At 52.0% G+C, this 17513-nt stretch overlaps 1 protein-coding gene across 2 annotated transcripts in view; it reads right to left on the reverse strand.

Moving 5' to 3' along the window:
• The window catches only part of Cdh23 (cadherin-related 23), a 382621-nt gene that overhangs the window by 16834 nt on the left and 348274 nt on the right, over positions 1 to 17513 (reverse strand). For both annotated transcript variants that reach the window (XM_087596750.1, NM_053644.2), the window contains 10 exon segments: positions 16118 to 16339; positions 15692 to 15811; positions 14525 to 14705; positions 10204 to 10337; positions 9679 to 9888; positions 8520 to 8627; positions 6722 to 6824; positions 5395 to 5520; positions 4333 to 4536; positions 2647 to 3105 (listed from right to left, as the gene is read on the reverse strand). In XM_087596750.1, the coding sequence (XP_087452876.1) occupies positions 2647 to 3105; positions 4333 to 4536; positions 5395 to 5520; positions 6722 to 6824; positions 8520 to 8627; positions 9679 to 9888; positions 10204 to 10337; positions 14525 to 14705; positions 15692 to 15811; positions 16118 to 16339 (1867 nt within the window).

Genomic DNA, 17513 nt, shown 5'->3' on the forward strand with positions numbered 1-17513 from the left:
TGGGACCCTGGGCTAGCATACATAGAGAAAGCCTTGCCAATACCCAGTACCAGCAAAAATAGAAATTAAGATGACATATTTAAGTTCTATGTCACAGTTTTACAGATGCTTATATCTAGGAAGATCTCATGGCAGTTGGAACCTGCTGAGGGGCAGACCCTGGAGGGACACTCTGGAGACCCAAGGTGTGGCCCTTCATCCTGACCAAGCAGGGTGTGGCATGGTTACAGGACAGAAATATCCATCTATGTTGGTAACAACAGTGTCCTTCTCTTCCCTGGTAACTCCCTGAGTCCCTGGCTGCTCCATAAACCAGAGAGGAAGTCTCTGGAAGTTGGAGTTGTGCCGGGCAGACCTACTGGCCAATCTGCTGGAGCCATTCTTCTTTCTGCCTGTGTGGTTCCTCATTGGCCCTCAACCAAGACTTCCTTCTCCCTCTTAGGTACCAGAGTCTTAGGAAATCCTTCCCCCTGGCAGAGCCCCTGCTGGGTTGCTGTCCTCCACAGGTCCCCAGCCATGGGTGGTCACTTACCCTGAGTGGCCGCCTCCTCCTCCTCTTCCTACTCTCGCTCCCCGTCCACCGGGCTGGGGAGCGAGGTTGGGGAGAGGGCAGCTGCGTTCAGTCTGCAAAGGCTGGGCAAGGCCTGAGCTGGCCCCCAGGGCAGGAAGGGTGGGGTGTGAGGCATGGAGGGAGGCAATGGGGTGAAGCAGAGAGGAGATGAGGTGTGGAGTGACAGAACAGAGCTCAAACCTGTGGGCCTGCCAGCCGTGAGGGAGAAAGAGAGGGTTAACATTGGTTAGTTCAGGGTGCAGCGAGGAGGGACAGGGTGGGACATTCGTGGGTGGGGAGCTGGCCGGGGTAAGAGGGAGAAGGGGATGAGAACCCAGTTGCAATGGAGAGGGTTGGAGGATCTGGGAAAAAGGGGTAGGAAAACTGAGCAAGGGACCTGAGGGCCATGAGGAAGGTGAACAGAGTAGACACTGGAAAGAAAAACAGAGAAAGAGAGAGAAAGAATCAGTAGGAGGCAGCAGGGTAGCAAAGAAAAGTTGGGGAGCCTCACTATCCAGGGAAGCAGGGCTGGGTAGCTCTCTGATGGTCCTGAGTGACTAGCTGGGACCCTCTTGGAGCTGGCCTAGGCTAGCACACAATTCTACCAGCTTCTCCCAGGGCTCATAGGCTATCTTTCTCTTGGGTCACAGATGTGGGTGAGATTAATCCTACTCGGGCTCACTGCATGCTATGACTGTTGGCATCCACCCCCTACTCCTTCATCCCCCTCCACTCAGGCAGAGTGCTCTCATGGCACGCATGTGCTGAGACTGAAGAGAGAGCTCAGTTGTGGAGTACTGGCTCAGCATGCAGGAGGCTCTGAGTTTGACCCCGCAGCTCCACCCCCAGCTCTCTGTACAACAGGCATAATGGCGTGTGCCTGAAATCCCATCACTTGGGAGGCAGAGGGAAGGGGGTCAGAAGTTCAAGGGCCCTTTTGGCTGTGTTACAAGTTTGAGGCCAGGCTGGGCTGTGAGAGTCTGCATCTTAAAGATAAATAAGTCTTCCTGGGGACCATCTACTCCCTACAGTTATGTAAATGCCACTGTGGTGTGTATCCCGTTACTGTTTCCCACCATTCCAGCCAGCACTTATTCTGAACACATCCTTCCCTCCCAGGGCTGTGTGCCCAGCCAATGGCTCACTGATGCCATGGTGTGTGCCTGCCACTTTTTACCCTCTATCCTTCTAGGTCCTGGGATCTAAATTGTACCCCGTGTTTGACTACTGTCTGCCGGGGACCCTGGTCAAGACTCTACAGTCATATAAGAATCCCAATGTCCCCACACTGTCCAGACAACAGAACATTGCTGTCTACTGTCGTCTGTGGAGCACCCCCACTGCCTCAGTCCATTTCTCTCAATTGTAATCACATTTAGTCGCTGTCACGCTAACTTTTAAGACACTCTGTGGAATTGGGGCTGGGGATTTAGCTCAGTGGTACAGCGCTTACCTAGGAAGCGCAAGGCCCTGGGTTCGGTCCCCAGCTCCGAAAAAAAAGAACCAAAAAAAAAAAAAAAAAAAAGACACTCTGTGGGAAGACTCATGCACCTCCCTGACTCCTCAGAGGACCAAACCATTTAACTGCTGGACAAACAGCTAACTGCCAAAATTACAGTCAGTGAGAGATAAAATAGTGGTTCTGTTTTTATGATGGTGGAAGAAGATTATAAGGACACAGATATAATTTACAGGAAGTTTAAATGCCAATATGCATGATCAAAAGTGTTTCGCCAAGTGTCCTTTGGAAACGTATAAGATAACGAGGCATTGTTTTCTGTTCAAATTATAAACATCGAAACTCTGCGATGCCAGATGCCAGTGTGACTGTGACCGCTTCCACCACACTGCAGGGTAAAGGAGCCAGGGAGAGCAGAGCAGCTTGTCAAGGGATGTGGATGGCAGGGGTGAGGGCCTGGCTGCAGAGGAACAAGGAAGGGAAGCAGGATGGAGACATCCGTAGAGGAAAAGACCACAAGAGCACAAAGGGAGTGGCAGAGAAAGAGGAAGAAGGAGGGGAGGGAGGGGAGGAGAGAGGGAAGAGGGGGCAAGGACTCTGGGTTCGGGCTAGGAGAGGGTGGCAGCCACCTTCGTACCTGTATTGATATTCACAGCAAAGGCATCTTCCTGGTCAGGCACCAGGCGGTCAGTGTCGTCCTTGGCCACGATGCTAAGGATGTGATACTCCAGTTTGGGGTTGAGGTCGAGGTCGATGGCAGTGACGTTAGCAATGACAGTGCCTGGCTCTGTGGATTCCAGCACGCTCACTGTCTGGATAGGGTTGAGGAACTCAGGGCGGGAGTCATTGATGTCATCGATCAGGATGGTGACGGTGGCTGTGCCCGACAAGGGAACAGTGCCCCGGTCGGTGGCCACCACCGTCAGCCTGTAGGATTCCTGCTCTTCTCTGTCAATGGTGGCATTGCCAACACGGATGACTCCTGTGACTGGATGGATGAGGAAGCGGTCCTGAGCCCCGGCTTCTATTCGGTAGACCAGCTCCCCATTGAGGCCGCTGTCCTCATCTGTGGCTGTGATCTGAAGGACTGAGAATCCTGTGGGAAGCAGGAATAAGGGAATGGGTGAGTATCTAGGCCTCTTCTAGAAAGATCTATCAGGACCGTCTCTTCATTGTGTGTGGTATATGTGCACCTCTGTGTGTGCAGATACACATGCCCATGCACACAGGGGCCAGAGAGGATGCCAGGCATCTTTTCTTATCCACGTTTGCCTTGTTTCTTAGAGACAGGGTCTCTCAGTGATCTTCCTGTCTCCGTCCCCCATGACATACACACAGCCACACCAGCATTGTTTGTGGGTGTGAGATTTGAACTCAGACCCCTGGAGCCGTCTCTCACAGCCCAAGATCCTTTGTTGATGGTGTGAAAGAGACCTCTCCTCACCACAGTCTTGCCAGCCAGCACCAGAGTGGCAACCTTGTGTTTCAGAATATTCTAATTCTTCTAGGCAACCTTTAGAATAAAACTGACCCGTCTCCCTCTGTAATATTGAATTATTAAGGAGAATGATTTTGAATCTATGGTAATTTAAAAAACAGTCAGGCTTAGATGGACATCACCACGTAATCCCACTTGCAATACCAGCACTTGAGAGGCTGAGGCAGGAGGACTACTGTGAGTTCAAGAGACGCTTAGGCTATGTATTGAGTTTGAAGTTAGCCTGGGCTACATTTGAGGATATCCTAGGCTACAGTTTTGAGAACCTATCTCTAAGTAACAACAGTGATAATAAGTAGATGCCCCTCATAGGACGTTGTGGTGGTTTGTGTATGCTTGGCCTAGGGAGTGAGTGGCAGTATGAGGAGGTGTGGCCTTGTTGGAGTAGGTGTGTCACTGTAGGTATGGGCTTTAAGACCCTCCGCCTAGCTGCCTGGAAGTCAGTCTTCTGTTTGTCTTTGGAACAAGATGTAGAACTCTCAGCTCCTCCTGCCCCATGCCTGCCTGGATGCTACCATGATCCCGTCTTGATGATAATGGACTGAACCTCTGAACCTGTGAGCCAGCCCCCATTAAATGTTGTCCTTTAGCTGCCTTGGTCCTGGCGTCTGTTCACAGCAATGGAAACCTAGGACAGATGGAATGGACTCCATCATTACAGCACACCAAGGTTCTGAGAAAGAACGCCCAGTCTTTCGATGCTCTCCTCCTCAGTTCTCACTTTCTTGAAGAGAATTGTGTCCACCTGAGCCCCTCACCCCCGCCCTCAACCTGTCAGCTCCTGGTGGTGCAGCAGCAGTCGGGTCTGGGCCTGACCCTCGTTACCTGGTGGGCAGTTCTCCAGCAGGTGGACAGTGTAAGCAGGAGGACTGAAGGTGGGCCAGTTGTCATTGTCATCTAGGATAGTGATGAACAGGTAGGCCGTGCCATTGAGTTGTCCCACGTCCTCAGCCAACAGCAGCAACTCCAGGAATGGGGGTGAGAAGGCCTCCCGGTCGATGATGACCCCGGACCTCACAGTCACCACGCCTGGCACCCGGTGCCGCCAGCCAGGGAGATGAACAGGGAGAGGGATACAGTTGGCAAGTGGAACAAGAGCCACCATAGCAGAAACAGGGAGGAAAGACACCCCATTTCCTGACAGCTCAGTTACCCCACAATCCAGAACACCCATGTTTGCCATGGTTGTCCCTCCGTGGTGGCTTCTGCAAGTCTCAGGGGTCCTGTCTGCTGAGAGTGACCAGAGCAGAGGACTGACCTGCTCCATGGGGGACATGCTTGCTAGGTGTCCCTGTTACCAGACTGGCCTCCTGTCCTGACCAAATTGCTTTGATGTGGCTCCTGAGGAGCTGCTGGGTCTGGTATGAGGACAGGAACATTACTTTTTTCTGGCTGATCGGGGAGTGTTTCTGGCCAGAACACAGGACATGCTGGGAGAGGATGGGGGGGGGGTGTTTGCTTGGGCTAAGAGTCTATGCAGCAAGACTCTTGCTTCTACTCTCTTTGGGGGTCCTCCCATTGAGCCTCTGGGGGCCTAATCCAGTTACAATGTGGGCTGTGGGCTACGATCAGTGGAGGAACCCTAGAACAGTGGTTCTCAACCTTCCTAATGTTGCAACCTAGTACAGTTGCTCATGTTGTGATGACTCCCCCCACCATAAAATGACTTTCATTGCTGTTTCATAACTGTAATTTTGCTGTAGCTATAAATCATGATGTAAATATCTGATATGGCAGGATATCTGATCTATGACCCCCATGAAAAGGTCAATTGACCCCTAAAGGGGTCGCGACCCACAGGTTGAGAACCACTGCCCTAGACTCAAGCCTGGACCAGCCCCACCATGGAGTTGGCTTGTAAGCTGCTGCATGGCCCATGGCCCTCACCCGTGCTATTGTCAATAACAAACAGGTCGCTGTGAGTGCCCAGGAGTTGATACGTGACTACAGCGTACACATCTTCATCAGCATCCAGGGCCAGGATAGGTCCATTGAGCACGGTGAGAGGTGTCCCTGAGCCAGAGGAGAGGAGTCACCACGGGCCAGCCTGGTCCCCGCCCTCCCCCCTCCCTGTCTGTGTCCCCATGACCATGGCTGAGGATGAATGAGAGGGAAGGAGGGGAGGTGGGCAGGGAGCAGGTACAGAGGCCCTGGGGTGGGCCTGCGGCAGCCTTGGCAGACTGAACGCAGATGCCTGGGAGCGGCCTCAAAGCTCTGCTGGGGAGAAAAGACAAAGGCGGTGAGCAAGCCCCTCTGGCCTGCCTGGAGCTATGCCTGCTTCCCAGCAGCCTTTGAGGCTGGCCACTCCACTGGAGGATCTAGGGGCTCCCTGGTATCCCTTCCATGTGTGTCTTGTCTGTCCTTACGCACGTAGACATTGCTCTATTGTAAGATCTGACTGTACATGGCTGTATCTACGCTCGCCTATGTGTGTGGGCCTCTGAGAACGCATGGTAGCGATTGCATGCACACAGGTCACATGCAAGTTAAGGACGCTCCAGCTGTGCCCTTGTCTGTGTGTCTGTCTCTGTTGGTCAGTGCACTTGCCAGTGCAGGAAGTACATCGTAGGGCCACGCACGTGCCTACACGTGTCTGTGCACACATGTAACTCCCACACATCTGCCTTGACGTGACAGTGGACCGGTGAATGCACCGATGTGCACAGCAGCAGGTTTCAAAGTCAAATCCACAGAGAGGTGACATCCACCCAGGGACAGTACTTTCTGGGCTTATCTCTTAATGAGTCAACAATCAACATCTGGGCACTCTGGGCAGGGGTGGAGAAGGGTGTGAGGACCTCCTACAGGCATCACAGGGAGGCAAGGTTAATTAGTGTGGAGAGGCAATGGCTAGGTTGACTAACCAGGATCCTTGGTCCCCCTTCTAATGGCAGATTCCAGGATTTCTACCTTACGGGGCTGAGGGGCAGGGAAGATGGGTTGATCTTTGTCCTGGGCACTCTTTTTACCTTGAATTCCTCTCTTAAGGTTACAGTGGGGCTGCTTTCAGACCACCCCAGGTGATCAATATCAATGACTACTCTTATCTCTCCTGAACGGACCTGTGGCCTCTGCAGCAGCCCCAGCCCCCGAGCCTGGGAGCTGTGCCCTCCCATGTACCCGCTGGTTTCTATGTCTAGCTATGCCACTAGGCACACAGTGCATCCAACACCTGAGGCCCTGGTGCGTCTGCCCGTGTAACAGGAGCACCTACCAGCAGGAGAGTTCTCCATCACCTCGGCCTGGTACGTGCCCTCAGTGAAGAGGGGGTGGTTGTCATTTTCATCAGCCAGAGAGACCAGCAGTAAGTCAAAATCCTGTGGTAGGCAGAAGAGTGAGAAGGCTCTATGCTGTGCTCTCGAAGAGGACCATGCTCAGAGATGGGGCATTGAAAACAGGGATCGAGAGGTCCAGTGCCATCTCTGCTGGCTGCTCACTGGGTGATCTTTGCAAGATACCATCCCCAGACTGGCCTGTCTCCACCTTCCTCTCTGACCAACAAGAATCTTAATTCTTTTATGGGAATGGGCCAGTGTGCGTGAGAGGGGTACTTAGTTGTACCACACTGCCGATGGATGGAGGATTTTAGATTGGAAGGTGAGTCCCAGCTTTCAGACCTTCATGTCTGATTGATGTTAGCCCAAGTTCACCCATGCTCTCATACAAAGCTGCAGCTCAGACCATGTGTCCTCCTGGGGCCCCTGAATATGACTCTGCCTACTCGGATGAGGACAGAGATAGTAACCTTTGCTTCAAAGCCCTGGACAGTACCATAGAAGCCACATCAGACAAGTGACTCATTGTATTTAGGGAAATGAAAGGAACAGGAATATTTTATCACTCTGACAGTGGATTCTCCTGACCCCAAGGTCCACTTGTTCACTGTCCCAACCAACTCTCTCACCACAGCCGATACAATTGCCACCAGTGCCACAGAAATTGTGAACGTAGCAGCTCAACACTTCCGTGAAATTAATAGAAGTTACAGTAGGGATCGTATAAGCAAGGGCTCCCCGTGCCAAGAACAACAAACTCCAGTACATTCTGATTGAACAGAGATGCAAAAATTCTCAACAAAATACTTGTGAGCCTAAGAAAGAGACCCACCCAGGAGATCAGCACAATCAAGTTGGTTTCATTTCAGAGATGGTGGAATGGTTCAATATACACCAACCAACAAATGCAACATAAATGCACCCAGAGCCAGAAATCGCACGGTCATCAAAACAGATAAGGACGGAGCTGACAAGATCGGCATCCCTTCGCAATAAAATCAAGCACTTCATCAAGAATATGAGGGGCTCACAAGGGACTGCAGGTGGAGGCAGGGTGGTTTTTCCTTCATTGGTATAGCCACTGAGAAGTTGCTTGTGTTTGTACAGAGTCCAGATGGGGAAACTGAGGTATTGAGAAAGGAGTGGGCCAACAGAGCCACTTAGCAGGTCGGGAGCAGCTCTGAGGTAATAGGCACAGGATCCTAGCCCGACACCAGGAGCAGTAAGAACAGACCAACTCCAACGGGAAAGGGACGGCCACGCAGCACTCACTCACTGCCTTTTAGTAAGGAGCATCTGCGTTTGACACTTGAAGGACGCTGTAGCTCTCCCTCCCACTTCAGGACCTCGAAGTGCAGGTCTAAGTCCTATGTGTGCACACAGGTCTGTGGTCTGGTGAAGAAAGTCATCTGGCATCCAGTGGGTGTTGGCCCTGGGCCAGGCTCAAGGGATGCAAATTTGTGCAAGAGAAAAAGGGAGGCTGAGGAGAAAATGCTCAAGCACACACACCCTGAACAGGAGGACTGCACTTGCTAAGGCAGATGTGTGCTTCTAAGCCTGTGGCAGGCTACCACCTGTTCACCAGAGGAAGTGTGTGTGTTCATGCGTGCGTGCATGCGTGTGTATGTGTATGTGCACACATGCTCGCTCATTCTCGCTCTTACAACTCTCTCACACACACACTTGCCTCCCTCCCCTTTTACCCTTCCCACCCACACTCAGTCTCTTCAGCCTCACCTTCCTGGCTATGCGTGGGTTCTCTGGGTTGTCCTTTACAGAAACGGTCAGCCTGTATTCTGGGATGCGCTCTCGGTCCAGGGGCCGGTTGACAGTGACGATCCCTGTCTGGGATGTGCCTGGCTGGTTAGATGGGCAGGCACTCCCCATCCCACACACCCCAGGTACCCATGCTCTGATCACAGCTCCTGGGCATCTGGAAGTACCTTCCCCTAAGTACCTAAGAGATATGGGTCAGAGGAGGGCACCAGGATCCTTCCGAGGAGACGGTAAGTCAGTGACAGCCAAGTTCTGGGCAAACCAAAGGAAGGGGCCTTAGAAGACCGACCGTGGTGTCAACAGTCCATAGACACTCCAAGAGGCCAGGAGAGACATTCAGGTGCACTTAAGTATGTATGGCTCAAGCCACCTTATAATTCAGGGTCCATGTGTGCCCAGAAGAAGGCTTGGGGAGTGGGTTAAGGAGTGGATACCAGAACACAGCTGCTCAGCAAAACTGAAGGGGGCTAACCGACTTGGGACTGGGTTCCTGCACTGAGCACCGCAATCCCCATCGGCAGCACTGGATCAGGGCAACCGTGCTAATAACTGCACCCATACCCAAATGACTGGTTTATCGGCAAAGCCAACTCAATTGTTTCTAACCCCTCCCTCTGTTGTTTAATTAAGGCAGATGGAGTTCTGCTGGCCAGAATTTCCACAGCCTGTCTGGCTCTAGGAGTTGACTTATTTGGAGCAGATTTGTCATTATACTTGGTGGCTTTCCTTTTCATAAGGACAGAGACTCTTATGGCACGGACTGACTTCAAACTATGAAGCCACGATGACCCTGAACTCCTAGTCTTTCTGTTATGTCTCAAGGGCTGGCTTTATAGGATACAACCCTGCCTCCAGCTTACGCTTGCGTCTTTTGATTCGGGATTTGTAGGAATTCCAGGCTAGCTGTGAACTCAGCCATTCAGCCTTGCAAAGGCTGGCCAGGAGTTGGGTGTGTGCTACCACTCATGGATTCTGATCAACTTTAGAACTGCTGCTGCTTACGATCTGGGGTCCAGTTTCTTCCCTGTCACAAAGAAGTCCCTGTCCCAGTCTAGGACCCGGAGCTCCTCAGTGAGCCTCCGGTAGGAAATGCTGGGAACCCTGGGCAGATCTAACCTACCGTGGCATTGATGAAGAAGGCCCGCTCCCGGTTGCCAGCGGTGATGTTGAAGGTGAGCAGGGCATTGCAGCCACTGTCAGCGTCGCTGGCCAGGACGTGGGCGACGAAGCTGGAGACCGGGCTGTTCTCACTGATGGTGATGTTCATGGGAAGATTCAACAGCACCGGGTCATTGTCATTGATGTCCAGCACTCGGATTCCCACCAGCATCTGGGGGAGGGAGAGCCGGGGGTGGATGTGACTGAGGAGGGGGACATAGATAGCAAAGACACTGAGAGAGCTTGTGGAAAAAGAGGAAGATGAAGAACGAAAAGAAGTCAAGAGGAAGGGGAGGGGAGCGACAGGTCGGAATCAGGGGTAGAGGTCGGAGGGAGAGACGGCCCCTTGAGCGGGTATTATGAGGAGAGTACCTGGAGAGCCAAGATTCCCCAAGGCTAAGTTCAAGAGGCACCTTTGGGCTGAGAGACAGTGTTCACAGGTGTTGTGTGCACATCGAGGGATGCCCCGGAGCTAGACCAGACTCACCGTGGAGCTGAGTGGCGGCACCCCCCTGTCTCGGGCACAGATGGTCAGATTGTAGAAGGCGATGGTCTCCCGATCCAGTTCTACATCCTTCCGGACCCTCAGCACACCCTCCACAGGAGAGATCACAAACTCCCCTGGAAGCCACCAGAACAGGTCTGAGTTAGCTGGTGGTGTCTGAGAGCTCCCTCACCCGAGCCAGCCTTCCTCATGATATCCAGAGCAGCTGAGGCATGCGTCATCCTGGGCCCTTAATGGCATGAAGGGCGAGTGGCAGCTCCTGACCAGTCGGCCTCCCTTGTGGTCTCGAGTTGCCAGAGGATGATGCAGGTGTGGCGGTTGTGGTAAAAAGTAGGGGTGGGATAGCCTTGTTTCTGTCTGTTTTGGGGTAGAGTTTCATGTAGTCCAGGCTGACCCTGCATTCCTTACCCTTGCGCCTCCACGTCCCAAGTGTTAGGATTCCAGCAATATGCGGTTGTCCCTGGTTTACAGGCCACTCTTCCTGACCGTTTGTGGTCAGAAACTTACTAGTGAAGGAATTAAGCACTTTGGAAAGTGTGTTCGAGACAGGTAGAAAAAGAGCTCAAGGTATCTGGGGGCCAAAGCAACCGTGGGGCCATGTCACGGCAGAGCGTCACGTGGCTGTCTATGCTGGCTGGCACCACTACAACCTAAGTAGAGCACTGTGGCCTGGTGTCCTTTGCTTTCTGAAAGCAACGTCATCAGCCTAGCATAGCTGGCTGCCTGCCTCTCCTTACAAGCTCACATTTCCTTTTGGGATGTGCTTTCCTTCCCTGATGGAACTTCCTCCTGCGGGGTAGGGACATGGCTGAGCACGAGAAGGAGGAGAAAGCGATGGTGCCACCATCGTAAGATGAGGACTAGAGTTTGGATCCCCAGAAACCCATGTAAAGGTCGGAACATCGTGTCCTCTCACCTGTTACTCTGGGGACACTCAGAAGACAGAGACAGATGATCAAGCTGGCTAGCCTATCAGCGAGTTCTGGGTTTAGCGAGAGACCCTGCCTCTGTGAGTTAGATGGAGGAAGGTGAGGATGATTCCTGAGATTAACTGCAGGCCTCTATGTGCATGTACAGGTGTGCACCCATGCACCCATTCACGCATGCACACACCTGCGCACAAAGGAGAGGGGAAACCCCTCCCAACTGCTTTGTCTTATCTCTGAATTCTTCCTCTGGTAGAGATAAGAACCTGGAATCCTTGGGCAGACTAGATCTCAGCCAGCTGTCTCTAGTCTCCTCCGAGGGCATTGCTGGTAAATGTGACAGCCCAGGTAGGAAGTCTTATGGGCAAAGACAGTGCCTTAGGGCCACCTCCACCCTATGGGAGGTCCACTCCTGTGAGTACCCTGCAGTGGGTTAGCAGGATGAGAGAATCTGGTTGGGATCTGTGTGGAGGCCCAGCTAGAACATAGGGTGCGATCTTCTAGACCTGTGGTAATCTGATTTCTTTCCCCTGGAAATCAGATCTCCTCTGGACCCTGCTGAGGGCTAACACAAATCTAACTCTGACACAAGTGCCAGTGTTTAAAGTAAGCACCTCAGGGTCACACACTCCGGTCTACCGAACATGAAGCTAGGATCCGGAGAGCAGAATCCTCTGGGCTTCCAGTGTGTTAATGACAGAACGAAGTTTGAATCCCCAGGTGTTCAAAGACTTTCTAGTGCTGACGATGTAGAAGTGAGTGGGGGGGGGGGGATATGAAGGGGCTGGGGCTCTGGCAATCGGCACATTTTTTTCAGGATCTGAGCTGGAGAGAAAGTTATCCTCATCTCTTCCCCTTTTCTTTGAGACAGGCTCTTGAGACATTCTCTCGAGCTACATCCCAGGTTGGCCTAGAATTTTGGGGCAATCCTCCTGTCTCAGCCTCCTAAGTGTTGGGATACAAGTAATAACTTTTCTGTTCCTCTTGGTACTTGGGGCCTAGGCCCAGAGTGAGGCACACAGCATAGAAGCTTGGCAAAGATAGAGGCCCAGGCACCCTGGTGGCTTCTGTTGTCTGTCTCACATCCCAGGACACTAACTTGGGTACCCAGCTTTGGCCACAACAGCTCCATGCCCACCCGCAGCTGGGACTTCCCACCAGCTCTTCCGCTCCCAGGCTCCCTGAGCACCTGGGCCCCTCCCTGCTTTGGGTAAGGAAGTTGTAGAGGCAGGATTTCCTGTGCCCTCTGCTCCAAGGCCTCCAAAGCATGGGGATTCCCTTTCTTGGGGTTTCCCAGTCTTGTGAACACCCTGCTATGTGCTGGCAAATGGCTCCTCTCCACAAGCAATCCCAGGGACCAGGATGACCTGATTACAGTGGAAGGCTTATGGGAGCAGGCTTGGAGTGGTGGTGAGACCCACCCCAACATTTACATATTGGTCTCTTCAGTCACTTCCCCTGGCCAGAACTCTTGATACCCCCAACCCCATCCCCTACACTTAGAGACAGGTGAGCCTTCAGCCCAGTTGTGTCTGGCCTACAGCTGGATTCCTCCCAAGCCTTGCCTTGATTGTCCCATCTGTAAAATGGGCTCACAGGCAGGAATTCCCTTGGGTCAGGCTGGTCATAAACTAACTCTTGAAATGGGAGGGCCATCCTTTAAGAAGCCCAGATTTCCTCTAGGGGACCGAGAGCATGCAGAGAAGACATAGAGCTGGGAAGGGATCTCAGAATGGCTTAGCCAGAATGGGGTAGCTGGGAGGTCCTGAGAAGGAGGCGAGATTGGTGGCCAAAGCCCAAGTGGGGATGGCGTGTTTCCCTGGCTTTCCTTTTCCCTCAGGAGTTGCTAGGGATGGCAGGTGCAAGGGTCCTGAGGTCTGAGCATCCGCCGTAGGCTCAAGGGGTCGCAGGAAGACTGTCTGGTGGGGATTTGAAGAAGAGAATGAGGCTGAAGAGATGATTTTTTTTTTTTTTTTGGTCTGGCTGTGACAGACAAAAGGAGTCAGCATTTACTGAGTAAGGCAACACCTCGGGGGCTTTGAGTACGGAAGAGACGTGACTTGACTGAGGTTTTATTGAGTTTGCTGCAGTTCCTGTGCTCAGGGCCTTTTGGATGAGGGATGGGAGGTCCTGGGAGAGCACAGCACAAACATGAGCTAGGGACTGTGTAGGTGACTGGGCCGGGGAGCAGGCCCTGCAGGCTCAGGCTGCGGTGACCTTTGTGCTGAGTGGCCTGGGTGTATCACTTTATCTGCTGATAAGAAACCAGCTTGAGGTAGAGCCGGATGAATCTGAGGGGTGGGGCTGGGGTAGGGGTGAGAGAGAGTGTCTAGCTGAGTCAAGCCACGTTGCTCCAAGAACCACGGGCCCACCTCACTCAGTAAGACCTCAGGGCAGCACCATCCCTTTCTCCTCCTTCTCTTGCTCAAGTTCACACCAGACACAGGGCCTTTTTTTCCCTACCAGGCTTGGACCCCAGGACCTTGGTGCTTGCTGTTCTTCCTGGGTAACCTTCCCCGCCTGCTCATCTGGCTTGTGTCTCTTCCGCATCCCTTGGCCAGCACATAGTAGGTCCTCATGAGTAGTCACAGGATGATCAGTTAGAAAGCAGGATATTTTACAAATATTTGATGTATGCTATGCTTTGGTTCTTAGAAAATGGGGAGGCCCGGCACCCCAGAGTCCATGTGGGTGACCAGTGCTCCCACAGTCTGCTACTTCCCTATTGCAGTCTATTGAATCCCCCCACCCCCACCCCCCAGCTCGTGGGAGACTTTTGGTTGATTCTCTAAGTCCTTGAAACTCTGGCTCTAGCTGACGAAGTGTCTTGAGAGTGTGTTTTCTAGCCTCCAGCCTCTGAGCTAGGCCAGCAGCCATGTAGACTGTGTAGGCTTTTCGGGTTTTAAAGACAGCACCTCCCGTGTAGCCTTGGCTGGCCTTGAACTCATAGAGACCCCACCTGCACCCTGAGTGCTGCAATTAAAGGCAATGGCCACCATCTCCCGCTGTGTAGGCTTTTGTTGGTGAACACTGAGGCGCTCAGAGGAGCTCAGTGCTCCCCAAATGTATACCCTAGGTTCTGGGGTCCTGGGGCACATGTGGTGGGAATGCTTGCTTTCCTTCAGCTGAAGATTTTCCCAAGTACAAGATGGGTGCTTCCTGCCTATACCTAGAGAGAGCTATGGCCCTGTAAAGCCACCAGCCTATGTCCCAGATGTCACAGTGATAATAAAGGAATGTAGGATTGAGGCCAATCGAGGATAAGGTCACACCGTGGTGGATAGATTGAGTGAAGACCTCCCTCATCCCTGTCCTGAGCAGGTGAAGAGAGGTCCCCAGGCCATGCCCGCCACAATGCCAGCACAGGCCCCACTTACCCAGTGGGTCTCCATCCACAACACTGTACTCCACCTGCCCATTGGGACCGGAGTCCCGGTCATGGGCCAGGAATGTCCACACTCTGGGCCCTGGTTGGCCCTCAGTGACATCGAATGGTCCTTCATAGTCCCGAGGGAAAGTGGGCACATTGTCATTGATGTCATTCACGTTCACGAGCACCTGAGAAGTGAACAGTTTAGCCAGGATTGGCCCCAGATGCCTGGAGACACTCAGCCATTGCACCTTGTACTGGGTCTGGTGCTGGCACCAGGGGCTAAAGGGAACGCACAATGTCACGGTGGGGGGGCATTTAACACCCTTGTGTTTGTGTGCTTTGGTATGTTTGTCTCTGTGTGTAGTTGTGTGTGTCTCTCTATGTGTGTCTCTGTGTGTATATGCAGTTGTATGTATATGTGTGTCTGTGTATGCAGTTGTGTGTGTCTATGTGTGTATGTGTGTTTAATTGTGTGTATATGTGTCTCTGTGTGTTTCTGTTGTTGTGTGTGGATGTGTGTCTATGTGTATGTGTCTATATGTGTGTGTACTTGGTGCTGGGAAATGACCTTGCACATGAAGGTCACTTTACCACTGACCTTCACCCCATCTTCCCTCCTTCTCCCCCCTTTGACACAGGGTCTTCCTATATAGCTGAGCTGGTCTTGAACCTCTAATCCCCCCCTGTCTCTACTTTCTGTGTGCCTTTATGGGCATAACTGACTAACAATACCACCATAGGTTAACTCATCCTTATACTCTGGTCATCCCATGTGGTCCCGTGTGCTGCTCCCATATCCTGAACTGTAGCTTTTACTCATGAGGAAACAGAAGTTCAGGGAGGTTAAGTGATTTGTCTAGAGTCACATAGCCAGGAAATGAAAGAGCTGGGATCTGAATCACTGCTAATTTGACCAGAAGGCATGCTTTTCCCATGAGAGGGAAGAAGGCAGGGGTTTTCACTCATCTGCTAGACACAGCCACAGAGAAGTTCAGCGACTACCTCAAAGTAACACAGCAAGTCTGGATGAGCTGCTGAGATAAACAGGAGCCCTTGCTTGCAGGCATTTCCTCCCAACGGGAGTTTCCCTTTCCTTTTCCCTTCCATCAGGGAGCCTCCTGGGTACTCTTTGTTCTCCTTCACCGCCACACTGGGGTTGTATTCCACTTACTGTGGTAGTAGAGGTGAGGCGGTGGGACAAGATGGGACACTGGTCTGTGGCAGTGACAATCAGGGTATAGCGGCCATGACTGATCTCATAGTCTAGCTCCTTGGCAGCAGTAATGACACCCTGGGGACACAGAAAGTCCAAGGGGAGAGGATGATGATGTAACTCTATGGTTATACAAAATAAGGTTCTGACATCCTAGCCACAATTGCTGTGTCTATGCCCATGACAGACATCACTAATCAATCACAGCACCACTGAAGGCAGATAGGTCTTATCCATGAAAGCTTTCTGCCCCATCTCCCCCTGTCACTGGGCACTCCAGTTTCCTTCTAGGCTCTATGTTTGCTCCTTATGCCCTATGATATCACAAAGCTTCCCACCAAGCCCTGAAGAGGGGTTACCCCCTCCCTGCCCCCAGCTGCTGACCGTGCGCCTGTTGATTCGGAAGGTATTGATGATATTGCCTGCCACAATGGCATAGGTAACAGTGCCATTCGGGCCCTCATCCAGGTCCAGCGCCTGGACGGTGATGAGGCTGGTGTTGACTGTGTCCGGGCCCTCGTCCAGCACCACCTCATAATGTGGCTGCTGGAACACAGGAGCATTGTCATTCTCGTCCACGATAGTCACGTACACATGGGTGGTAGCCTGGAGAGAAGAACATGGTCAGATGCCTTGGTCAGGAGGCCAGTGGGATCAAGGTGGATCCAGCTTGCTGTTTAACCAGAAGGTTAAACTCATTCAGTGTGATCCAATGTAGAATCCCAAATAGAGAAGAAAAGAAGAGAGAATGGGTTGAGGAGGATGTCATAGGCTCGTAGGAAAACATGCAGAGGCTTTATTAAAATCAAGCCAGGTAACTCTTTAGGGCCAGGTTGGCACATGTATTACCGTTTCTGTCTATACTCATGGCAGACATCACCAATCAATCACAACACTGAAGACATCGCCAATCGATCATAACACTGCTGAGGTTAGATACAAGCTTGAAATCTTTGTCAGCACAGTGACCCAATGATTAAAACTGGCATAAAGAGCTAGCCATGGTGCCAAAAAACCCCTATAATTCCATACTTGGGAGGCAGAGGCAGGAGGATTGCTATCCACTCAAAGCCACTTTAGCCTACATAGTAAGACTGAGGCCAGTCACAATTACATAGCGAGACACAGTTTCAAAGATTAACTCTGCAAACCCTCCAGGCACATGGGATGGACCCCAGTAGGTTCCCCAACTCTGAGCATTTCCTGAGATCTTTCTGATAAGTTCACAAGAGGCAAGAACACGAAGTCCATAGCCCAACGTATAAATAAAAAAACAAAACACATATATAGTACTTAAAAGAGGTAGGACATCAGGCTTGGGTGACTTCATGGTTAGAATCTGTTGACCTCTGAAAATTCAAATCTCTAGGACTTGACTTTACTGTAAGAAGTTTCTGTGTTCTGTGATTGACTATCTCTAGCTGAGACTTAGACCATCAGACCATGAGTCATACTCAGCCAATCAGAAATCAGGAACATTTTGCCATGGCTGTCTGGCTCTACACAACCGTGTGTATGTGCATGTGTGTGTGCGTGTGTGTATGTGTGTGTGTGTGTAAAGACAGCCTCCTGGTGTGCTGGTGTTCCTTGTTTTGCTCCTGTGGCCCATGCTGCCTGCGACCCTTGCTGTCTGCCTTTCAAAGTTGGTCAATGGGGGTTCCTGGCAGAAGACCCCTCCATTCCTCACCACAGCCCTGTTCTGGTTCAGGGTCTTCTACTGGGGCCTCTCCGAACTCTAGCTCTTTCTGGGATCCAATGTGTCCCCTCCTTTGCGATGGCT

This window comes from Rattus norvegicus, chromosome 20 (assembly GCF_021556685.1).
Source record: "Rattus norvegicus strain SHRSP/BbbUtx chromosome 20, alternate assembly SHRSP_T2T, whole genome shotgun sequence".
NCBI lineage: Eukaryota > Metazoa > Chordata > Mammalia > Rodentia > Muridae > Rattus > Rattus norvegicus.